At 38.8% G+C, this 24851-nt stretch overlaps 1 protein-coding gene across 4 annotated transcripts in view; it reads right to left on the reverse strand.

The window, feature by feature from the left end:
• LOC136884540 (zinc finger protein ZFP2) overlaps positions 1 to 24851 on the reverse strand; it is a 103983-nt gene that overhangs the window by 41567 nt on the left and 37565 nt on the right. The window contains exons 2-4 of one of the 4 annotated variants that reach the window (XM_067156791.2): positions 21562 to 21705; positions 21345 to 21405; positions 7182 to 7361 (exon numbers count right to left, since the gene is read on the reverse strand). In XM_067156791.2, coding sequence (XP_067012892.1) covers positions 7182 to 7361; positions 21345 to 21398 — 234 coding nt within the window. In that variant the 5' untranslated portion in view covers positions 21399 to 21405; positions 21562 to 21705. Of the gene's footprint in view, positions 1 to 7181; positions 7371 to 21344; positions 21406 to 21561; positions 21706 to 24851 lie in introns of all 4 variants that reach the window. The other 3 variants (XM_067156789.2, XM_067156790.2, XM_067156787.2) reach the window with 3 other exon arrangements.

Raw genomic sequence — 24851 nt, forward strand, 5'->3', positions numbered from 1 at the left:
CGCATAGCTGTGAGTTGCTCTATTTTAGCCACAACTTAGAGATAAGAGAACTTTATTGATATTTTAACCTCACCTCAAAAAAGGCATTAAACTTCATTATTACATTAGAGCAATAATAGATCAAATACAGTATGAATCAAGCAGTGTATTTCGGTCTGTATAAAAGGCTTTAAAAATACTAATCGCAGTGGAATGGCTATTCCATATGTTCATGTTCCCAACACCTATGATAACAATAAGACTCGAACATTAAAGCTTAATGACTGCAAGAAGTATGTCCATTGTTACAAACAATATTAAGAAACTTTATATACTATCCACAACACAAACAGTAAATGTTCTCCAAGTGACAGAAACTAACAACTTCCACGTTAACATTAGATAGGCTATATAAATTAATGAGCCTGTCTATTAACATTGTTAGCACTGGTGTTGTATACAACATAATAAACTGCCTTTCATAAAAAATTAACAGGAGTGTTATACACAAAGAATAATGCTGATATTTTAAAAACTGTATTATCAAACACTTATTTACAGTATCAGTGGAATTTCTTTGCTTTTCTTCTTTCTTTATCAGTATTGTACTAACAAAATCTTTCTCTTGAATGCTTTACTTTTGTTTAAAGCGTTCATTCGAATAAAAGAATGGCTTTTCACGAAGCAACTTGCATATTCATTAATTTAGGGGAATTTCTTCTTCAGGATATCTGTAAGATTTGTGATGATAGAATCATCTTTCAGTTCTTTCCTGTGGTACAATTTGAACTCTTCTTCCATCTGCACTACCGTGGTGTACCATCTCTCTGCAGGCTGCATCGAACTGTCTCTAGACGTCTTTCAAATCCAATTTCAACACCTTGTTGTAGGTTGACCTGTTTTCTCTCCATAATCTCTTTCTATGCCGATGTTCTTCTTCTTTACCCCAAGAGCTATATAGCCAGGGAAGTCTTCAAGCAGTTCATCACGAACCTTGGTTTCACCCTGTCCTCGAGCTGTTCCACTAGTTCTTCGAGGACTGTAACGAACCCTTGTTCATCCTCTGGAAGAACAGGATGTTGTAGGCTCAACGCTGGCCTTAGACTGGCACATGTTATCAGAGTTTCGATCGATTTCATCAGTAGCAAATGATAACATATTTGCAGGTAATGTTTCATAATCGTCTGGAGAACAGTTGGAATTTCTTATCGCCTCGGAAGCACTGAGGCTGAGAAGCAATGATTTCACCCTTTGCATCACAGCTGTCGGAAGAGGATGGTCATAAAATTTTCCGAACCCTCGAAGCTGAGAAAAATAGCTTTCAGTAATGTCTTGACTACACCTTGCTGCCACCGTTTATTTAGGTCAGTGGCTTTAGGGAATAAATGAAAGTGTATGTTTCGTTTCTGTTCGTGCCGGCTATGATTTGTGCAACCTAAAAAGTGTACCTATTACTGCTTTTTACATTTTATCACATAAAAATAAACACACATGGTTTCTTACATGCCACAGATGTGTTACCATCGTGCATTATTAGCCCCTAGCATCTGCATGCACAGCGATTCTTAATTAAACTACCTCTACCTCGTTCAGTGGCAGCTTCAATGCGAGGGTCCTGCATGACGTCACAGTTCTGCTTTGCTACTGCGCATCTCTCCCGTGATCCCTACCTTCTATTCTATGTACCTTGACTCCACATGAACACTACAGAAACACTTGGAATTGAATCCAGAATTTTCACACATAATCTAGAGAATGCAAAATGTATGCCACCACATCTCCTACCCTGCAGTCAAACATTCTAATGGTGAAATTCTTTCACCAACAAGACTCAAACCATGTTGTCAGATTATAAAGAACTGACGCCTTAACTACAGAACTGGCAACTGTGAAATATTCGACGTTTGTATTTCGTCTTGTAATTTCCTCGTTTCTTCAACAGATGTCATGACAGTCTACTTCTTGTCATTCTCGATGTGCACAGCAGCCAGGACTTCAGTTACATTCATATTTACACCCTCATTTGGCACAATTTTACAGAAATAAATGAGTGCAGTTTTCCAACAATTTGTTTGACTACATCTTGCTGCTACCGTTTATTTAGATCAGTGGGTCCATTAATTTTACATGTTTGTAAACAAATCTTCGTGACTCTGCTTTGATACTCTAATTTTATTTCATAGTTTTCCATCCGGTGCGAATTATTTACTTCTGTACATATATTATTACTTGATTGATTCATCATCATCATCATCATCATCAATGTCCCACTCCAGTCGCCCGGGTGTGGTTAACAAGCCTCCTCCACTCCTTTACTGTCCTTCTAATTTTCCTGCTCCATTACTTCCGCCACATCCAATCCAGCTTCTCTAATGTCCTTCCCAATCTGATCCATCCACCTCCTCCTCGGTCTTCCAACCGGTCTCTTTCCCTTCACTTCTCTTTTCAATTCTCTTCTTGCTACCCGTTCCTTTCCCATTCTTTTACATGTCCGAACCATCTCAGTCTTGCTTTCTGTATGTTCTGTAATAACGGTTCTATATTTAGTTCTTCTCTGATTTTAATGTTTTGGAGTCTATCTCTTCTTGTCTTTTTAACCGATGTTCTTAAAAATTTCATTTCTACTGCTTGGATCTTGACTGATTATATGTATTTTTAGTACGTGTCAAAATATGGCACCTTCACTTTATTATAGAAAATTAGAAATTAAGTAGTGCGAAATCTGTTGGAAGATGAAAGTGACGGACCTGACTGAGATTACTGAGAATGAACGGACAGTTTTGGAATGTTTATCAGCTATTTTTTAGCATGAAATATTGGAAAGTGTAAGTGATGACGAACCTCCCATAAAGCACCCTATCAAAACAATGTGGTCTGCGGTCACACCTCCAAATTATTGCATGCCAATACACCTCTCAGATTGATGAAACTTTTGCTAGTGCATTACATACATTATTGACAATTTGTACATCTCAGTCGGTGTATATATGATCAAAACTTTTCTTCTTACTTTGAATTTTGGAAGCCCACATTTTAAACAGACCGCACATTGTTCTAGTCAGAACATTTATGCAATTTTGTGTCACCACGGCATTCCTCAGTGGATTAGCTTTACATAGATATACAAAATCTCGTAGGTTTATTTTGTAACTTGCGGATATTTTGTATTTTATTTACATAACTGCCACTACGAGATTAAATATTGTCAGTTCTAGGGTTAATGATTATGGTCACCAAGCAGGCTACCACTTTACGTACATCTTCATTATAGACTGTTATGCCTGAACCCTCCACATTCTTCTATTTGCTTTGTTTAGTTCCACACCAATAAATCTTTAAAAACCGATCCTGGTCCCATTCGTCTCCCTCTACTTCTCTTACCCGCTGCAGCTGGGTCCATTAATCTCAAATCATCCCAGCAATACAGCTTTCTCAACCAAATTTGTACCCACCATAGCCTGAAACGCTGGTAAGACAATTATCTAAACTGAACAAGTATGTAGGTCTAAGCACAGCCCCAAGAAACAGGTAGCCATCATAAAATGACAAAGCCATATTTAAAAAACAAAGTTGATGAATCAAACTACAATACTAAAAGAAAAGAAAAACGGTCCATGTCAGCAGAAATAAGAAGTTTTCGGTAACGTATTACAACAATTTTCATGCACTTAACACTCAAAAATAATACAAACTTGAACTACCTGTCATTCAGCTTAAGCTATTACAACTGAGGAGATATCCGACAGTCCAGTCTAAAATGCCGAGAGGATTTGTTACGCTGACCACGCGTCACCTCGTGATCAGCTGAACAGTGATCGTTCAGAGTCGACAGTGCCAGCGGCTTGATTTATAAATGTTAAAAATTTTAACTCCACCAATGTCAGTTTCAAGTTATGTAAAGTTTATATATATAGATAATAACAGTAAAAGTTCCAGCTTACTTTTCGAAGAAAGAAGATCAATTTCTACAAATATGTCTTACTCACAGACGTAGATTTTCTCTTGGGTATAAATATAGGCATATTTTATGTGTTTTAACATCTCCAACCTTATTCTTACCAACAGTGTTTTTAATTATAAGTGCTAATTTTGGCATTTGTATTTCTTAACTGAAGATGTTCCATACCTTAGGGATGAAGCATGTACTAATCTTATAGTTAAGTACTTACTATATTACTTATTAGCTGGATTATGTTTGTATTTTCATGAACGAGCTATAAAGTATTGGAAGGTGAGATTCTTCTTTCAACGTTAGTTGAGTTAATGCCTGTTAAAGAACATGGAGAAGAAAGGAAACTATGAAGCAAGGATAACAGCTAAATTACCCAAAAATGAGAAAGGGGGAGTAAAAGAAGAATGGTCCTTAATCAAAGAAACCCTTGTAAAAGAAGCCACGGAAATTTGTGGAAAAACAAGTGCCACACCAAAAGAGAAGGAAACAACTTGGTGGAATGACCGAGTGAAGACAGCAGTAAAAGAAATATACTGAAAAGAAAATTACACCTCGAAAAACAAAAAACAGACGATAGGCAAAATGAATTAGAAACTGAACATCTAGTACAGGAATACTGGAAAAAGAAACTGGCTGTAAAAAGACTGATCCAGGAAGAAAAGGAAAAGTGCTGGGATGACTTTATTACAAGGATAGAGGAAGGCTGTCAAGGAAGTAAGAAACTACTATACAAAATAGTAAACAGTAAAAGAAATGAAAAAACAAACATCCTTGCACTGGAAACAGATGATGGTAGCTTAATACAAACAGAGGAAGGGATCAGGGATGAAATGAAGAAGTACTTCAACATGCTGTTAAATGGAGATGGGGGCAACACCACCACCAATGATTGTAGTATAGATGAAGCCATAAGCAACAAATACCCATTAACATGGCTTGAGGAAGAAACAACACTAAGGAGCATTTGAAATGGAAAGTCCCCTGGCTCAGACATGATAAAGGCAGCTGGAATACCAGGCTTGAATTGGCTATATAGTGTTACAGTGATTTGGGAAAGTAACAAAATTCCAGGAGGAGTCATCATCCCACTGTTCAAAAAGGGCAACCGATGGAAATGTGGAAATTACAGAGGCATCTCGCTGTTGTCACAATCACTTGAAGCTGCTGGAAAAGATCATAGAAACAAGACTTAGGAAGATACTGGAACCTTTGTTTGAGGGAGAACAACATGGCTTCAGGAAAGGTCGAAGTACTGTGGATCTTATCTTTGCAGTAAAGATGCTGACAGAAAAGTACTGGGAATACGGAAGAAATCTTGTGATAGCATTTGTGGACATTGAAAAAGCATATGATAGTGTTCCTCAAAACAAGATATGGGAATATCTGGAAGACCTAAAGGTGCCAAAGTACTTAACTGACAAAGTCAAGATGCTATACCAGAAGTGCTACAGCTGTGTCCAGATAGGCAACGGACGATTAAAATGGTTTGAAACAAAGAGAGGTGTCCAACATGGAAGTGCTCTGTCACCACTCCCGTTCATAATAGTAATGGACAAGGTCATCAAATCTATCAAGAAAATGGACAGTGAACCAAACGCCCTGGTATTTGCTGGTTATGTGCTTTTATGGGGAGAGACAGAAGCTGAAGTCCAGAAGAAAATGAATAGAACAACACATTCAAAAATTTTGGACTGAAGATGAGCAAAACAAAGACAGTGGAAATGACCATCAACAGGGAAGGAACAAGTTCAAATACATTTCTGGAAGGAGCAAAAATCAAATCAGCTTCCCACTTCAAGTACCTAGGAAGAACAATCTCAAAAGACAACACTGTTAGGCAGGAAATTCTCAGCAGGACACAGAAAGCATCAAACTTCTACAGTCAAGTCAGAATCTTCTCTGGAACTGCAAAATACCACAGAAAGCGAAAACAATCATGTACCACACTTACTTTGTACCAATCCTCGTGTACGGTTTAGAGACGTGCTACTAAACAAAGACTTCAGTAGAATCCAAGCAACTGAAATGAGATTCATTAGAACCATGAACTAAACAACCAGAAAGGACAAGATCAGAAATGAAGTGAATAGGAAAGTAGCTGGTATTGAGGTTCCTATTACCAGTGTCATAAAGAAATGCAGACTTCAGTGGTATAATGAGAATGAACAGGGAAAGACCTGCCAGGAAATATTTTGACCTTAATCTTGTAGGAAGACGACCACAAGGAAGACCAACAAAAGTTTGGATAGACACTGTAAGATCAGATGTGGAGGAGAGAGGATACAAATGGGAGGATGTACTGGATCAGAAGATGTATGAAGACAGTAGGAGATGGCGAGTGCTTGTACACCACACCCGGGAAACTGGAGTTGGGAAATTATGATGATAACGATACTTATAAGTTGCATCTAGCCTGCTGACAAGTACATTCAGTTATGCAGGTGTGTAAGTAGTGTTTCTTCCTGCCACTGCCCATTATTATGATTTGACCATCCTGTGGACAGTCCTGTCTTCCACCCCCACCCCCCGCCCCCAGCTCACCTGCCTTATTGAGCATTCCTTTCCTGGTGACAGAAGATCCATCCCTTTGACCTTTGAAAGTGAATTTATAGACAGGCAGACCGCAATGCGTTGATAACAGCAAGTAAATTTTACTATTATCAGCCTCTTCCCTGTTAAAACCTCAAGAGTGGTTCTTCTACGGGCTCCCAGCCTATGCTGTCCTAGGTAAGCTCAATGTTCAGCTTCTCCTTCACAATACTAAACATCATATTCGCTACATCTTCCTCGGGCTATTCACTGATCCTGTGGATGAGGAGGCAATTATGTCTAGAGTATTGCTCTGCTCGGTCCATTTTTTTTCCTCCTGTTCACAGTAATGAGGCTAACTCGTCCTTTATAGAGACCAGTTCAGCTCCAAAAAGGGCTGGGAATTCTATGAAATCTGATTGGAGATCCTGGAGCATGTCGTAGGAGTTACTAGCATTCCTAGCAGCCATGGCCACTCGGTCAAGGAGAGTCTGATCTTCAAAGGATGAAACCTTATTCTGCATGACCTTAAGGGTCACCTCAAATTTTATACACCCTTAACGTTACATTGATTAAACTGTTGTGACAACTAAATGAGTATTTGGTTACCACACAGAGACCAGACGAGCTTCTTGTACTTCAGTACAGCCCAATACATGCCATAGTGTTGTGATTTTAGGGAACAAAATCACTTTTCACGATGCAATTAAACTCCACTTACCTTAGCAACTACAGGAGGGACCTCCTTGGAGAAGTCTGACAAATCGACATCCAGCGCTGGCTTCACATCGTCGTCCTCCAGGAGCAGCTCAGTGTTGAGAATGTCAGGTGGCTCCTCTTTGAAAACTAGGTCATCTTTCCATAAGAGCTCAGGGAACATGCCTGAGTTTGTCTCCCACTCCTGCAACAGCTCAAAGTGTATGGCTCTCTATCACTAAATGCGTCATTGAAGGATTTCAAGCCACCTCCTACACAACAAAGTAGCCTACTTTCTCTCAAAAAATGGTGTGAGTCATCTTGAGGTGAGATGTAAGGGGCAGTCAAATGAAAACCCACTACAACCAAAAAGTGATGATACTTTTATCCCACTGGGAGACGAGATGATCAATTCCAGGTTTGTAGAAAGAGGTAGGCATTTCCTCGTCCAAATGAAACTGATATCCATGAAACCTTTCTTCAGGTCACCAAAAATGTGAAAATCACAAGGTGAAAGATGTCGTCTGTACGGAGGATGTTGAAGTCTTTCCCAAACAAATCATTGAAGCGTAGCCTTCGCCAGATTGGAAGTATGGGGGCAGTGATGTGTGCCATTCTTGGAATCTCCTATGCCACTCGTGCACACTCGTCATGGACATGCAGTGTTCGCCATATGATATAAATGTAGATTCCCATAGGGAACCTGAAATATTTGTCCCGACTATATAACACCAATATAGTCCATTACTGGACATTACAAAACATTATTAACACTGGCAATCAGGAATGAGTTGGCTGGAAAATTTATAATGTCCAATAACGGACCAACTATATTGGTATTATGTTCGCCACACACATCATACATGGGATGATGAGTTCCGTGTACTCCAGCCCCCAGAAAATGAACCACACTTCTCTGCTCCTGTCTGCTTACCTCCATTTCTACAGCTGGACGAATGCACTAGATCAGCCCGCGCACCAACAAGGACATAACCCAACAACTGTGTGCACCTGTGAGTTGTCACTTTAGTTCTCCTACCACAGCAATAGCGGTTTCGATACGTAACAACAGTGTTGTCACTGTGGTATGGCAGGTGTTTGGTTTTCATCTGAATGACCCTTATACATTTTGACAGAACTAGAATTATAATGAAGTAGAAACTTTACCCTTGGTGACATATCTAATGAATCACACTCTGAAAGTGTTTTTAAGAATTCTATACTCTTGTTTATGAGCAAAGTTAAATTCAGTTTGGGTTTAGAAACGGCCATGGTAGTAGCAAACCCAAGTTCTGGTTCAAAAAAATATATTGATCAACAACAAACTGTCTTTGAGCAAACCATAAAATGTATACCAAGATGGAAAAAATCTTCGACATCATACGGAAAAGAAGGACCAGGGGAAGTTAACACTGCAAATACAGTTTCTTGTGACCAGGAGAACCACAGTATGCTGGATCCAAGGGGTACACAGCGATCTAGAAGAAGTGGGAATACAAGAACAAAAACAATGTGATTTTTAAATAAAAATATTTAGACTTACACAGATTTTGAGGACAGAACTACTCCCATGGAGAGAAGAGCGAAGAAGGTTGCAAAGTATAAGAATCAAAGATATTGGACAAGGAGAAAGACCAGAAGAAACTAAGCTGTTACACATTAACGAGACCCTCAACATGGCAACAAAAAATAAGAAAAAACTGTCTTTTCGTGCTCACTGATGAGAAGTTTTTAACACCAACTGCATACATCAACTGAAACATACTGGGCTTGACAGTAAAGATGTGAACCAAATAGCTCATGTCAAAGTGGAGACATGTTACAGAAAGGTGTGAGACAAGGTTATATTGTCTCTGCAATTCTTCGAAACATACTCGGAAGGCATTTTTCAAAACTGATAAAGGAATCAAGATCAACGCTTAAGGAATACACACCTTCTGCTGTGCAGACGACACCGTGACATTTTCTGATAATTCAGGAGACCCGGAATTCATTTTAAACAGCAAGAACAAAGTAAGCAAGAAGGAAACAAACTTCATGGTAAACCGAAAATCTGCAATGCTGTCATCACCCTGGATGTCACATTACAAGTACACAAGAATGGGATTTCAATGTAGATATCACAATGAGAATCATCACTGCAAGACGACGTGTTACCGGCGCTGCTTTATCAATCTGACTGAAGATCAATGGGAAGGTATTGAGTACACAGAGTGGATGTTATCAAGGCTGATCATGTTTGGAATGTTGGTGATTTCAATTACATGTTTCTCAGAAGGGTTGTTTTTTCTCATTTAAGTTATTCAAGACACCCTGGCCAGTTTCTCCACCTCTGTGTTAAATTTTACTTAACAAATGTTAACTAACAACTGTTATTAATGTAAGTGCCCTGTTTCACGAACACATTTCCAACATTTGTTATGAAACAATTGTTAAAGAAAAATTAACACATTTCCGCGAGATTTCGGCAGTGAGCGTCTTTTGTTTCTTTACATAAAGCGCTCCTAACGGTATGTTGGAATAGTATTTTGTCACATGTGGTTGACATTATTATAGGTTATGGTAAGGAGAGACTGCTAAGACTTAAACATGTGCAGTAAGAGGCAACAAAAGCGTTATTATTATGAATGCAGGACAAATTTTGTTATAAGTTTTAATATGAAAGTATGCAAGTGTGCATGAAAAAGGAAAGAATGGACTGCTACCATAACATTCAATAGTATTCTTATAGGAGTGCAATCTAAGGCTCCTAAATCACCAGGTAAATGTGATAATTGATATGTTTTGAATGATTTCCAGGAATTCTTTTCCTGCGGTGAAAAATAATGTAATGCCTTGTTAATGCTGCAATGCCAGCAAGAATTCTTTGCAGAACTGCACACTCTTGTCTTGCACTCGTGAATGTAAGTCTCCTATAATTACATGAAAAGTGTCTCAAGCATAATATCAAACAAGGAGAGGCCAGACCCTGCAGTTAACCAATTTCAACAAGCTTCAATGTACCTGTGGGGGTGCACTCAACAGTAACTCGTGTATAACACTTTCGTTTTCGTAAAAAGCGAGGTCAAATGTCATGACAAAGGATCTGCTTTGCACAAAGTGCAAGTGATAGAACACTAAACGGCGAACAGATTTTACTTAAACATGTCAGGTCCGCAACCTAATAATTTCTGAACAATTCATGCATCCCTGATTCCAATGCAATGCATGTATACTTGGAGTTACACGACAGTCTCACTGAGTGGTGGCCTAGTGATCACCGTACTTGTTTGCGAACCTCATAGACGTGAGTTTGAGTCTCGTTGCAGCTGTAATTCTTGTAAAACATAAATTAATATTGCAGGGAACATGAAGATGAAAATGGGAACAAAAATATTACCAAATTGCAGTACACTATTTTCTACCTGAAATTAATATAGGCCTAATGGTTCTCACAGTTACTGCTGGTTCTCTCTCTTTTCTCTCTGTGTGGGTATATATATAAATTTTTTCTTTCTTTTCTTTCTTTCTTTCTTTCTTTCTTTCTTACTCTATTCACTCTCCAGGGTCGGTTTTTCCCTCAGAAGAGAGGCAGTGTCCTGCAGCGTGAGACTTTCGGTCGGGGGATAAAAATGGGAAGGAGGACCAGTAACTCGCCCAGGTAGCCTCACCTGCTATGCTGAACAGGGGCCTTGAAGGGAGTTTGGAATATTCAAAAGGAGAGACAAGGAAGAGGGAAGGAAGTGGCCACGGCTTTAAGTTAGGTACCATTCTGGCATTTGCCTGGAAGAGAAACGGGAAACCATGGAAAACCACTTCTTGCAGGATGGCTGCGGTGGGAATCAAATCCACCTCTACTCAGCCGACTTCCCGAGGCAGAGTAGACCTTATTCCAGCCCTCGTACCACTTTACAAATTCCGTAGCAGAGCCGGGAAGTAGAAGCTAATCACGCTAACCACTACACCACAGAGGCGGACATATATTAATTTGAGGTAGAAAATAAAGTTCACTGTAGTTTGCCTAATATTTTTATTCGCATTTTTTACCTTTACGTTCCCTTAAATAATAATTTAATGTGTATAAAAAAATATAGCTACGGCAAGATTCGAACTCACGTCTCATCGCGGTTCATAGACAAGGACAGCGAATACTCGGCCACCACTCCGCTTGAGCAACTCTTCAAGTATATACGCGTTGCATTGGAATCGGTGGATTCATCAATTTTTCAGAAATTATTAGGTTGCGGACCTGACATGTTTAAGTAAAATATGTTTGCCTTTTAGTGTTCTATCACCTCCACTTGGTCCAAAGCAGACCCTTCCTCATGACATTTCTCCTCAGTGTTTTTGAAAACTAAAGCATAATGATCCCCTTACACACGAGTTACTGTTGAGTGTCCCCCAACAGGTACATTAAGTTTCGTTGAAATCGATTGGACGCAGGTTCTGACCTCTCCTTGTAAAATCTATAAGCAACTGCTGCACTGGAGACACTTATAAGTTTCATTATGATAATTATTTGGGGATATTAGGTCGTGTATTATTTATTTATTATTTAGTCTGATCCAGGACACCCTAGATTTGCCATAAGACACAGAATAATTCACAATAACAATTTTGAGGGAAGATAAAAAGATTAATGTTTAAAAAATGATAGGTTACAATTAACCATGTTAAATGGCATGAACTCCATATAAATGGTGACGAAGAATCGAAACGGAGTATTTGATGAGTGAGACGACTATCTCATCTTGTAGGCTTCTTGCTAGTTTATATTTTTGTCGCCATGTGACAAAAGATTTGGGAATTGTTCCCCTGGCGCCAAAGAAAAGTCCAGTCACCGTAATTTTTTTAAGGTTATACGACTCAAGAAAGAAAGGGATGGTTGGATTATAGATATCCTTTTTCTCATTGTCTACGTCAGTCGGCTGAGAGGCTGAAGATTCAAAGCGTACCGTAGGATCAATAATTTCTGCTTCGTTCCTCCGTCTGTCAATCGCTATAATATCAATCCTGCGAGTGCTGCCTCCTTCGGCGAGGCAGTGGACTTCTTCGTACACTTCTAGATTTTTGAGACGGAGAGCATTAGTAATCAGGTTTCTGATGATGTTATGGCGTTTGATCCTAAGCAGTTCTCCTTGAGGGCAACTCCCCAACACATGTGGTAAGGTTTCATACTCACTGCAGTGTCTGCAGTGGCCTGTGCTGGTAGAACGTCCCGGCAGAGTACGTACTGGTGCAACCATCGCGGTCATCTTCAACATTTCCCTCCATTCCGAACAAGCTAAACCATCTCTTCTGGTAACCCAAGAATTAGCAGCAGGAACTTGAGCAAATAACTCAACACCTCTTCCTTTTTGCGGATATGCATACCAAGCTTCAAATTCGCGTGTTCTAAGTATATCGCGCAGTTGTCTAACAGATTTCGTTGATGTCTCTTCATTGAGTTGAAGTTCAGATAGGCAGCGAGTTTTTATTGCTGTGAAATTTCGAACAGCATTTACGTGCGAATCATTCACAGCTTCTAGCTTAAGATTGATGTTCAGCTGTTGAAGGTACGCTTCCCAAGTTGCACGCATTCGTGCTAACCCTTTATATTTGTGGCTCGAATAGGTCATACTTGTCGGTGTGTCACTCGGAAGTTGTAGAATTTCTTTAAGTGTGCTTCTGATCATGTTGTCGACTTTTAACAGACTTGATTTGGGAATTTTCTCAACCGAAACAGTCTGGAAGGGGTATATCAGTGTAGGGCCAATAAACTGATTTATTACAGTCAATTTTTGATGCGGTTGGAGTAAGTGAGTCCTGGTAATCTGATCTAAGTTACCTTTCAATTTTCCAAGTACATGATGTTCATTGAAGACTAAAGTCTGTCTGAACGTTGCCCCTAAATATTTTATTTCTTCACTATCATTTATACTTCTAATGTTTCCGGAGACCGTCACAATATCATCAGAATGAAGTTTACCATTTTCTATAATAATGGCATTTGATTTGTCTGCATTTATATGCAAACCTATTTCTTGAAGCAGATTTATGACAGAAGTGACTAGGATTAAAGCTGCTGCTTGGTCTTTAGCTGTGATCACCAGATCGTCGGCAAAGCATAGGGATGTTAAAGGTACAGTGTTAGGACCCAATTGGAAACCATACATTTCTGATACTTTGATGTCTGTGAGTTCATCAAGGATGTGGTTTATACCCCAGTTAAATAAGAAAGGTGAAATGTGATCGCCTTGGATCACTCCACATTTGATGTTTTATCTTATCTGTATGACCACGAGCAGTTTGAACTTGTGTTGTGTTTTCTGTGAGAAGGTTGACTAGTAACTTCTTAATGGATCTGGGTAGTATAGAGTTCTCTATTGTCGCCTTTAAGTGATTGTGTCCAATACTATCGAACGCTTTGCTGATGTCGAGGAATACTACGCAGCCTGAAATCTTTTTCATTACAGCTGTTCGTAAAATGCCATCAACAATATTCACGTTAATGAAAGAGCCAGGGGTCATGACAAAACCTCTTTGGAACTGGTTCAAAGGGATGTATTCCCTTACAATTTTATCAAGGATCTTACTTAATGTGTGCCGAATAATGGAGCAAATACTAATCGGTCTCCATTTGGACAGATCATTCTCTTCACCGCCTTTATGTATAAGAACAGTCCTCGCTGCCTTAAGAACCTCAGGAATGAACCCACTTTCAAATATTCTTCTGATGATATGGGCTAAAATATTAGCAGCAAGTGGATCATAAACAGATTTCAATAAAACCTTATCCGGACCTGGGCTAGTGTCAATTGCTATGCTCTTGATAATAGAGAAAACTAACTCTTGAGATATTGAAATTGTATCATCTGAGGTATCATTCGTATAATCGATATAGGAGTCTCTCATACAATCATTAGGAGTTTCAAATCTGTTCCTAAAATATCCTTCAACAACATCTTTCTCTAGTTTCAAATTATTAGTTCTTTTGCCACTTAAAATTTTTCTAATTGCTTTCCTCCTTTGGTAAAAATATTCATATTGAGTCAGTTCATACTCAAATTTAGCCTTCCGATGTTCACGATCATTCTTAGAGGATCTCTGTAGGTTACTGGAGGTTTTATACTGTCGGTTGTTATTTTTGTAAGTGCCACGTTTACGAGCTTCAATATATCTAGTAACTGGACTCTTTTGGACCTGGCAGTAGGTCTGTAGTTGTGGCAAGGAAGTTTACAAAATTAGTGACTTGTTCATTGAATTCAACATCACTCAATTCATGCTGAAAAATATCTAGCCATTTACTCAGTTCGTCGTGGTATGGTTTACTTTTTTGCTCTCTTTGATCAGAGGTTATTTCCAACTTCGTTGACTGATCATTTTTACTAGAAACAGGAATAGGATCTGAAGGTGGAATTTTACACTGGCTAGATGTATAGATGGATTCAACAAGCAGGCTCTGTATTGCTCTGGGTGTGATTTACTTATATGTATCTTAAGGCCTTTATACATTTGACCGCAAAATTGACATTGTGTTTTGTTATCAGTGGTACTCTTATTGGTGTCATTTGCAGCCATAGTACAGGATGTATAACCTCGATAATATAGTTACAGATTAAATTTGTCAATGATAATAATTTATTAGGCCCATAGACATTATTACTATGAAACTGTAGAATATATCAGAAAGTAGGGATGAGTAAATTATTTCGTCTTGTAAATGCAAACCATGAATTGAAGGTTTTATAGTGGGATATTTAAAGAGAGTTAAAGATGGCTAGAAGAGAGAAACAAAAATATTGAGAACATAGCCTAATTGAGACGTTGAATGATTAATAGACACAGAACACTTATATGATAACAAGCAGCTACCTTAGTAATATGTTGGAATTACCGCCTAGATGTCGTTGGTTTATCTGTAGCTTCTCTGTATACACTTAAAGCTACTGGACATATAAATCAACGCCGAACAATGTAAATCAAAATGGCTGTCATCTTGGCAAAAATTCAGCACACTTATTTAGTGAAAATTTTCTATAATGGGAGCACAGGTATGACGCTGACGCGTTTCAATCCTGCGACCAGAATCGTCTTCAGAGCAACAACAAAGCAAAATGGCTACGGTCTCTCCATAGTCACGGAGAAAGATGTAGACGAGTTAACCATGGAGGGTAGCCATGATCTACTCAGTATATAGTCATCACCTTTGTTAAAATTATTCGGGCGTTTAGCAATTTCTATCGCCTCACGAATGATTCTGGGAATAAAATGTTTCTCTTTACAAATGACAGAAGTTGCATCAAAAATTATTCCATGGTCATTATGTATGGCATGTTCCGCCACAGCAGACTTCTCTGGCTGGCAAAGACGTAAGTGCCTGCGATATTCTTTAACCCTTGTTGCTACTTTCCTACATGTTTGGCCGACATAAACCGATCCACAGGAGCAAGGAATCATATATATTCCAGCGCAGTTTAAACCAATAGGATCTTTGACAGATCGCAAACAATTGCCTATGGTGATATTAGGCTTAAATATGGTTTTGATATTGTGCTTTCTGAGAATATTGCCAATCCTATCCGTGACAGATTGCACGTATGGCAAGAAGGCCAGACTCAAAGGACGAGAATCACGTGACAATCTGTCTTTTGGCTTACGATGTAGAACTTTGTCGATCTGTTTCCCTGAACAGCCATTGCTCAGAAATGTTCTGGTTAGGAACTCAAGTTCACTGTTTAATTTATCCTCCTCACAAACCTCCCTTGCTCAGCTGATAAGAGTGTTAAGCATAGCACGCTTTTGGCAAGGATGGTGATGAGAGGACCCATGAAGGTATCTATTAGTATGGGTAGGTTTACGGTAAACCGAATGACCTCAAGTTCCATCTGATTTCTTAAAAACCAAAACATCCAAGAACGGCAAACATCCTCCACGTTCAGTCTCCATGCTAAATTTAATGTTTGGATGTATGCTGTTGAAGTGATCCAAAAATACGGGTAATTCGTGTTCACCATGGAGCCAGATAACAAATGTGTCATCGACATATCTCAACCAGATGGACGGCTTGAGCGTGCAAGATTGAAGACAACGCTCTTCAAAATCTTGCTTATAGAAATTAGCGATGACTGGTGCCAATGGCGATCCCATGGCAACACCATCCATTTGTTCGTATATTGTACCATGAAAACTGAAATATGTGGTAGTGAGGACAAGGTGAAACAGATTAACAATGTCACCAGAGACAAGGTGTCTATGATTGAAACCCTAGTGAACAGACGCAGCATCAAAACTGACTAGAATATCACCAGGAGAAACACGCAGATTGGATAAAATGCCAATAAAATGCGATGAATTCCTGATGGATGACTCATTACCTATGTACGGCTTGAGAAGTTCTCCAAGGTATTTGGCCAGGTTGTATTAGGGGAACCTATACTGTTAACAATAGGTCTAAGGGGAACTCCGTCTTTATGGATCTTAGGAAGGCCATGACGTCGGGGAATTGTGGAAGCCTGCTGTCGCAAACCACGAGAAACATCATTCGGAATCGAGCTAGCTTTAAGAAGAGACGCTGTTTTCCTATCAATGGCGTTGGTAGGATCATTTTTTAGCACCTTATGGGTGGGATCACTGAGAAGTTCCTCAATCTTGTTATTGTAGTCAACGGTGTTCATAACCAGAGTAGCATTGCCTTTATCAACATTTTATTCCCAGAATCATTCGTGAGGCGATAGAAATTGCTAAACGCCCGAATAATTTTAACAAAGGTGACTGCTATATACTGAGTAGATCATGGCTACCCTCCATAGTTAACTCGTCAACATCTTTCTCCGTGATTATGGAGAGACCGTAGCCATTTTGCTTTGTTGTTGCTCTGAAGACGATCCTAGTCGCAGGATTGAAACGCGTCACCTGGTATTTATTTAATATTACACGACCTAATATCCCCAAATAATTATAATAATGCCATTTAGTGGTCGTGAAAGTCTACGTATTAAGATTACCAAACTCTATGGGGAGAGTATTTATTACGACATGAAACGCTTTGAACGTCTGAGGCTGAAAAAGGCTCGTATATTGTCGTCTCTAAATTTCTGTGTTAGATGTCGGGACAATAACATCGTCCCTAAATTCGCGGTGTTCAAGCATCCGATTGAATCGCCACATGCTCGTAGAATTCTACGTAGGGCGAGCTTTGCTCTCATTCGAGAGCGCATTCATGCTTTGAGAAGGGAACTGGATTTTGTTTCAGGTGAACTTTATAAGCTTCATCTTTAAGTCGGACATTAGAGGTGAACACATTCAATCATCTGGACCTTGTATCTCACATGGCTTTCTTATCACTTTCATCTTCTTCAAGGGCTAGACATGTATCCAAATTTTCCCGTTTATCGATGTGCCAGAGGAAGAATTCTGTCCCACACTTGAATTCTTCTAAAGTAGTGGTTAATCTATCCACCACTAATTTGGATACTCCTATGTCTGTGCTCAAGAAGGGATTAAATTTTGCGATTTCACCTCCTAAGCTTCCGACAGAGGAGATCATCTGTGGTGTTGAGGATTCTCTAAAGCCCTTACCGGATCATATTGCTGAGGAGATTCGTCTTGAAACCGCCACCATTATCAGACATTTCAAACCCCCTCGTCCTAACCTTACTTCCAAAGAGAGGTATGCTCTTAAACAACTAAAATTGAACAAGGACTTGGTTGTGTTAAAGGCTGATAAAGGCAAGCAATACTACTCTGGTTATGAACACCGTTGACTACAATAACAAGATTGAGGAACTTCTCAGTGATCCCACCCATAAGGTGCTAAAAAATGATCCTACCAACGCCATTGATAGGAAAACAGAGTCTCTTCTTAAAGCTAGCTCGATTCCGAATGATGCTTCTCGTGGTTTGCGACAGCAGGCTTCCACAATTCCCCGACATCATGGCCTTCCTAAGATCCATTAAGACGGAGTTCCCCTTAGACCTATTGTTAACAGTATAGGTTCCCCTAATACAACCTGGTCAAATACCTTGGAGAACTTCTCAAGCCGTACATAGGTAATGAGTCGTCCATCAGGAATTCATCGCATTTTATTGGCATTTTATCCAATCTGCGTGTTTCTCCTGGTGATATTCTAGTCAGTTTTGATGCTGCGTCTGTTCACTAGAGTTCCAATCATAGACACCTTGTCTCTGGTGACATTGTTAATCTGTTTTACCTTGTCCTCACTACCACATATTTCAGTTTTCATGGTACAATATACGAACAAATGGATGGTGTTGCCATGGGATCGCCATTGGCACCAGTCATCGCTAATTTCTATAAGCAAGATTTTGAACAGCGTTGTCTTCAATCTTGCACGCTCAAGCCGTCCATCTGGTTGAGATATGTCGATGACACATTTGTTATCTGGCCCCATGGTGAACACGAATTACCCGTATTTTTGGATCACTTCAACAGCATACATCCAAACATTAAATTTAGCATGGAGACTGAACGTGGAGGATGTTTGCCGTTCTTGGATGTTTTGGTTTCTAAGAAATCAGATGGAACTTGAGGTCATTCGGTTTACCGTAAACCTACCCATACTAATAGATACCTTCATGGGTCCTCTCATCACCATCCTTGCCAAAAGCGTGCTATGCTTAACACTCTTATCAGCCGAGCAAGGGAGGTTTGTGAGGAGGATAAATTAAACAGTGAACTTGAGTTCCTAACCAGAACATTTCTGAGCAATGGCTGTTCAGGGAAACAGATTGACAAAGTGCTACATCCTAAGCCAAAAGACAGATTGTCACGTGATTCTCGTCCTTTGAGTCTGGCCTTCTTGCCATACGTGCAATCTGTCACGGATAGGATTGGCAATATTCTCAGAAAGCACAATATCAAAACCATATTTAAGCCTAATATCACCATAGGCAATTGTTTGCGATCTGTCAAAGATCCTATTGGTTTAAACTGCGCTGGAATATATATGATTCCTTGCTCCTGTGGATCGGTTTATGTCGGCCAAACATGTAGGAAATTAGCAACAAGGGTTAAAGAACATCACAGGCACTTACGTCTTTGCCAGCCAGAGAAGTCTGCTGTGGCAGAGCATGCCATACATAATGACCATCCAATAATTTTTTATGCAACTTCTGTCATTTGTAAAGAGAAACATTTTATTCCCAGAATCATTCGTGAGGCGATAGAAATTGCTAAACGCCTGAATAATTTTAACAAAGGTGACGGCTATATACTGAGTAGATCATGGCTACCCTCCATAGTTAACTCGTCAACATCTTTCTCTGTGACTATGGAGAGACCGTAGCCATTTTGCTTTGTTGTTGCTCTGAAGACGATCCTGGTTGCAGGACTGAAACGTGTCAGCTGGTATTTATTTATTATTACACGACCTAATATCCCCAAATAATTATCATAATGTCATTTATGGTCGTGTAAGTCTACGTATTAATCTTATAAGTTTCAATCATTAGAAACTCTAACCTATTTTCAATTTCTTCTAGGACCTTGTTCATTATGGCTTCGGTAATTAGATATCACTCTTCTGACAACACTAAAAAGTAGTTTTTTCTTAGTACGAGTCGTCCTTTGCCTTCTTCAGCAGTACAGCTTCAAACTTACGCCTTCTAGATGCCTCCATTTTGAAATTTTAGCAGCTGTTAAGAGGTTTAACACAGGGCTGCTGCCCTGTTAATTTAACACAAGTATTAACAATTTGTTAGTTAACAATTCTTGACAAGACAACCATTTTGTTAAATTATGCGCTAAGTCCCTTAACAGAAGTGTTAACACTTGAAACTTTAAGAAACTGGGCCCCTATGTTCTTGGAATTTTACAAAATGTAATTTTTGGTCTACGTTTCAATACTTTATAGACTATCACTGAAAATAATTTTAAAAATATGTTTAGTCATATTATATACATGTTTCGACCATTTGTGGGCATGAGCCTTATTTAATTAATAAAACATTGGAAAACATCTTCAAATCTATGAATGAATGGATATATAAATGATGAGCGTTATGAGTGGGAGAAACATTATTTTAAACACTCAGTGAAGGGTGTCATAAGACCTTCTCCCGTCTTTGTTAAAATTCACAATGTATTTGTGAAACTATTCTTGTGGATATAAAAATTGACGCGTTGATCTAAGAAATTCCTGTATTCCAATGTCAACGAAACGTGATTCAGACATCAAACAATAGAGGATAAAGAGAAAGGGGGAACTTAACGGAATGAACTTTGCAAACACTATTTAGCACACCAATGTTTCCGCATTCACATTTAATAATTAGAAGATATTTGCACATGGCCCATGGGAAGTTCCTAGAACTACATGTTCACTTTTATAACAACAAGAATAGTTTCACAAATACATTGGGAATTTTAACAAAGACAGGAGAAGAAGGTCTTCTGACAGACTCTTCACTGAGTGACAGTGAGCACTTCAATACAGTCTAATATGCTCGACAGACGCCATTGATATTGAACCTTAGTGAATTAGGTGGTGTCTGCAGACATTCAATGGCTTAATACTTGGCCACTTTCTATTCTGCATGTCGTTTCCTGCACTGCGCTGCCATCTGGGATGAAAGTGGCTAAATACTTAGACACAGAGTTATTGCATACCTAGCAGTATCACGTGTTGTGTATATTCTCAGTTTGTTGCTATTATCAAGCGTTTCTGGAGTGACTGCAGTATTATATCCCGATATTCATATAAGTACAATGGCTTGTAACTAGTGCACATTTTTAGCCATCAGCCTACAAATGAACAATAGCTAAATATTAAGCCACCTAGTTCTGAACTATAACCTATAAAGGATTAAATAATGTTTCACCCACTCATTTCACTCATTTATTAGTCCATTCATTCATAGATATGAAGATCTTTTCCAACACTTTATTAATTATATACGGCTAATGATGACCACAAATGGTCCAAACATGTACCTGAAACATAACATGACTAAACTAATATATTTAATTATTTGAGTGTTGGTCTATAAAGTATCAAAAGGTGAACCGGAAATTAAGTTTTGTAAAATTCCAAGAATTTGCACGTCAATACGGAACCGCAATGAAGTTCATTCTTTGCAATACATCTTGTGTGTCTGCAACAGCTATGACTGAATTATTTTTACAATTACTGCACAGGGGGTTACACAAGTTCCTCTGCATTGTAACTATTATTACTAATGTCGATTCAATAGAGAACTTTCAACTCACCAGGAAGGAAGCCTCGTCATCATCCAGCAAACGAACATCACTCTCTAGTTCCATGGTCCACCTGTCAAAAGAAAAATGGACATTATGTAGATTTTCATTCCCAAATCATCAATGAACAAAAATACTTCTAAAAAATATAATCTAGACAATCAGTTTATCGATTCAAAGTAAAATTAGAAATACAAATCTTTGAAGGATATTATCATTGTATGCCCACCCTCTTTTGAAAAGTCAGATAACCAGTCTTCTTCAGGGTAGCCAGCAATCTGGCCCTTCCAAATTGGATTCTTTCCCAGTTTTCCAGGATGTAAAACATGATTTTTCCAGGTTTTCTTCAAATTATGATCCATGCATCTCCATGCTAATTGTTGAATTATAATGATGAAATTTATACACTGCTAACTATAGGATTTAATTACTAAGTGAAAAGAAAAAGAAATTATATAAACTAGCAGAAGAAATTATTAACAAATCACAAATACAAAATTATTTTAAATGTATTAACTTATATTTATATTATAATTATAGAAAACAAATAAAAGTATCAGTATTAACTTATAAAATTTAATTATACATAAAATTATCGTAATTGTATTTAATAATTTTCCTGTCCCGTCGTCGCCATAAGACCTATCTGTGTCCATGCGACGTAAAGCGAATAGCAAATAAAATTCCAGCCAAGCAATATGACCGACTCTTCTGGTTTGTTCATCTTGAAAGCATGGTAACCATCTCCGGTAACGAGCTTGGAAACGTTTGACAAATTTCCAAGCTCTCTGGAAACGTTTAAGAAAAAGCCAGGTAAACAACTGCCAGGGAATATGCCACCTGGGTGACAACACTAAGTGCAGATCATTGATAGATATAGAGGGGGTATGTCCGTCAAACTGGTCTAAGCAGGTTATGCAAAGAAACTGTCAGCTGTCTTTAAATTTAAAACTGAATATTTTTAGGTTTACAATAATACTTCATGCAGCAGTGGCGAACTAAACCTGCTGTAGCTAGAGGGAGTTGGATTGAGGGGAAGTTACTGCATAATTCAAGTAACATGAGTAACATGAAAGCAGGGGGGCGGGGGGGGTGGAAGGAGTTAGCCGATAAGAAAATAGAGGTTCTTATCTTGCCTAATCTCCGCACAAACAAATTGCTGCTGCTGTTGTTGCTGCAACCTCACAAAGAATTGGAATATTTAGACTGTGAAGACTATGTAGCAAGTTTAGAAGTCACCGAGTGATTGATGTTTTAATACGTTCAGTGTGGATCACACGCCCAGCGCGTTGTGCAATGGATGCTAGAAAACGTGAATTACAGCTTTGCCGCGTGGTAAGAAAGACTCTCCTCGTCATCCTGCACATCGGGCAAGTCCAATCTACTAGCAGGCCCATCCACAGCCAGATTTGCGCATGCGTATTTCGTTTCCCGCATATTTTCTCTCCGCAGTTTTCGTTATACGCCTTAATTCTTTTTGAGATCTTTCAGCAGCAAGACAACTTCAATGCAACGTAAGAAAATGTATTTTCAGTTTCTTATTATGTCAAGAGAATTAAGAGTGTGATTCCGGTTTTGAAATAAATTCCATTACTGTGCTGCAAGAAGTTCAGTGAAGGACTGAACTTTTAACTGTCATTTATTTTTACATCATATTTATGAGTAACATGAAAGAACTTGTAGTAATCGTTTCTGACTCGGTCATGATGCTTATGTTATCACTTTATTTATTACTTTATTTATATTTTATTCAGATGGCTGACAATGCAGTTCCTTCAATATCACAAGGTCCACCCTGAAGAAATAATGCCACGGCAGTTGGCAATTTTGCAATGATAAAGACATTGTGACATAAAATTGTATAATAGCGAAGAGTAAATATGAATATATTTATGTTGTAATCATACTTATGCATTTGTTTGTTATTTGTGATAAATAATGCCCAGTGATCTACCCATGCACCTGGCGCGTGATCCAGCCGATGACCTGTATTACCTCTCTCCCAGGCATGCAAGTGGAATAAGTCCACAAATTCGAAATAACTGGTCATACCAATGTTCAAAAATTCAAATTATTACAACTTTTAAAGAGTTCCACGCAAATATCTTGCTCAGGTTGGTGGGAATGTTGAGCCCTTATTGAAGTGCTCATTTAATTAATCAATCATTTATTCGAATGTACGGGGAATATTTCATTTTTATTAAGTACCAGTAACTGGCAGGAAGCATCTCATTCAGCAGCACGTCGCAATTTCTACAGGGAGCTTGGAGCTCGGGTTTGTTTGCTCGCCAGCTAAGTTTAGAAGGTGGAATTTCGACATGACGTACACAAAGCAGAACAGGGAAACAATAGAACTCCAACAAACAACATTTCGGAAGCCCGGCGAGAGACTAGAGAAGCCTGCGAGAGACGTTTGAAGTAAGCATTATGACTGCGATGTGCTGGACCAATGATATGATAGCGTCACGGTCATAGGCATTAGTCTATGTAGGTGATGGCCCTGATCGAGGATACAACGGCGTCTTAAGGGGACGAATTAATAAAAACAATGACCACGTGGGCTATCTACCCTATTATTAGGCAAGATTCTGTGCAAGTAACATTGTGAGAAGTTTTTATTTACGCGAGTGATTGTGTGGGAACTTGTAAATTTTGTTGAAAGACACTCAGTCTGCATTTAATCTATTCAAGTTTTCTAAATACTGGGAGAATGGCATGTAACTTTCAATTTCCAGAGGGAAAGAACAGTTTCATTTAATAATTTCGAATGCATAAAAGCCTGCCTGTGTAAATAGTTTCCCAAGGGCATAAACTTTACAATTTCCAGTCCAGCTCTTAAATGGGAAATATTTGACCTAGTTACAGGATTAGATAAAAGAAGTTGTTCTGCGACTGAATGGGAACTGGTTTCACGGTCAGTGGAAATTACCCCGGCTGTAGTATTCTAGTAACTAGCTGGTTTAATCTTGACCTAGTTTCTACATCGTGAACAAGATGTTTTAGATGACATCCAGAAGCAGAAGCGGCAACGGAAAATACGACATCACTTTTCGACGCCAAAATGGAGATCAAAGGACTGATCCAAGTCTTTTCTGAAGGCTTCATCATCGAGATGGCTGGCTAAAACACGATGGGGGCCAGCAGTTCCTGAAATGGCTGGTGACAATAAGTCAACGAAATAGATGAGTACAGAATTTTCAATGTAACTGTGTGAGTGTGAATGTGTGTTATGTTACAAAAGGGGATAGGTTAGTACTAATATTTAAGTACAGGAAATTTTGCTTTGTTTGGAAGGACTACGTCCTATTTAAAGTAAATGATAGGTAGCTTATTAATGTAAATATAATTGTAACGTAAATGCAGACTGCTTGCATAAGGTTGCAGCTTGCTTTCTTACATTTTATTCTGATTTATTTAGCTGAGTGGTTAGCAGTGTTCGTCTCCGAGTTTAAATGTATATGTAAATAAGGATTCAAATTAAAGTCAGGAAGGACTAGATTAAAGTATTATTAATGGGAG

This window comes from Anabrus simplex, chromosome 12 (assembly GCF_040414725.1).
Source record: "Anabrus simplex isolate iqAnaSimp1 chromosome 12, ASM4041472v1, whole genome shotgun sequence".
In the NCBI taxonomy this organism is placed as follows: domain Eukaryota; kingdom Metazoa; phylum Arthropoda; class Insecta; order Orthoptera; family Tettigoniidae; genus Anabrus; species Anabrus simplex.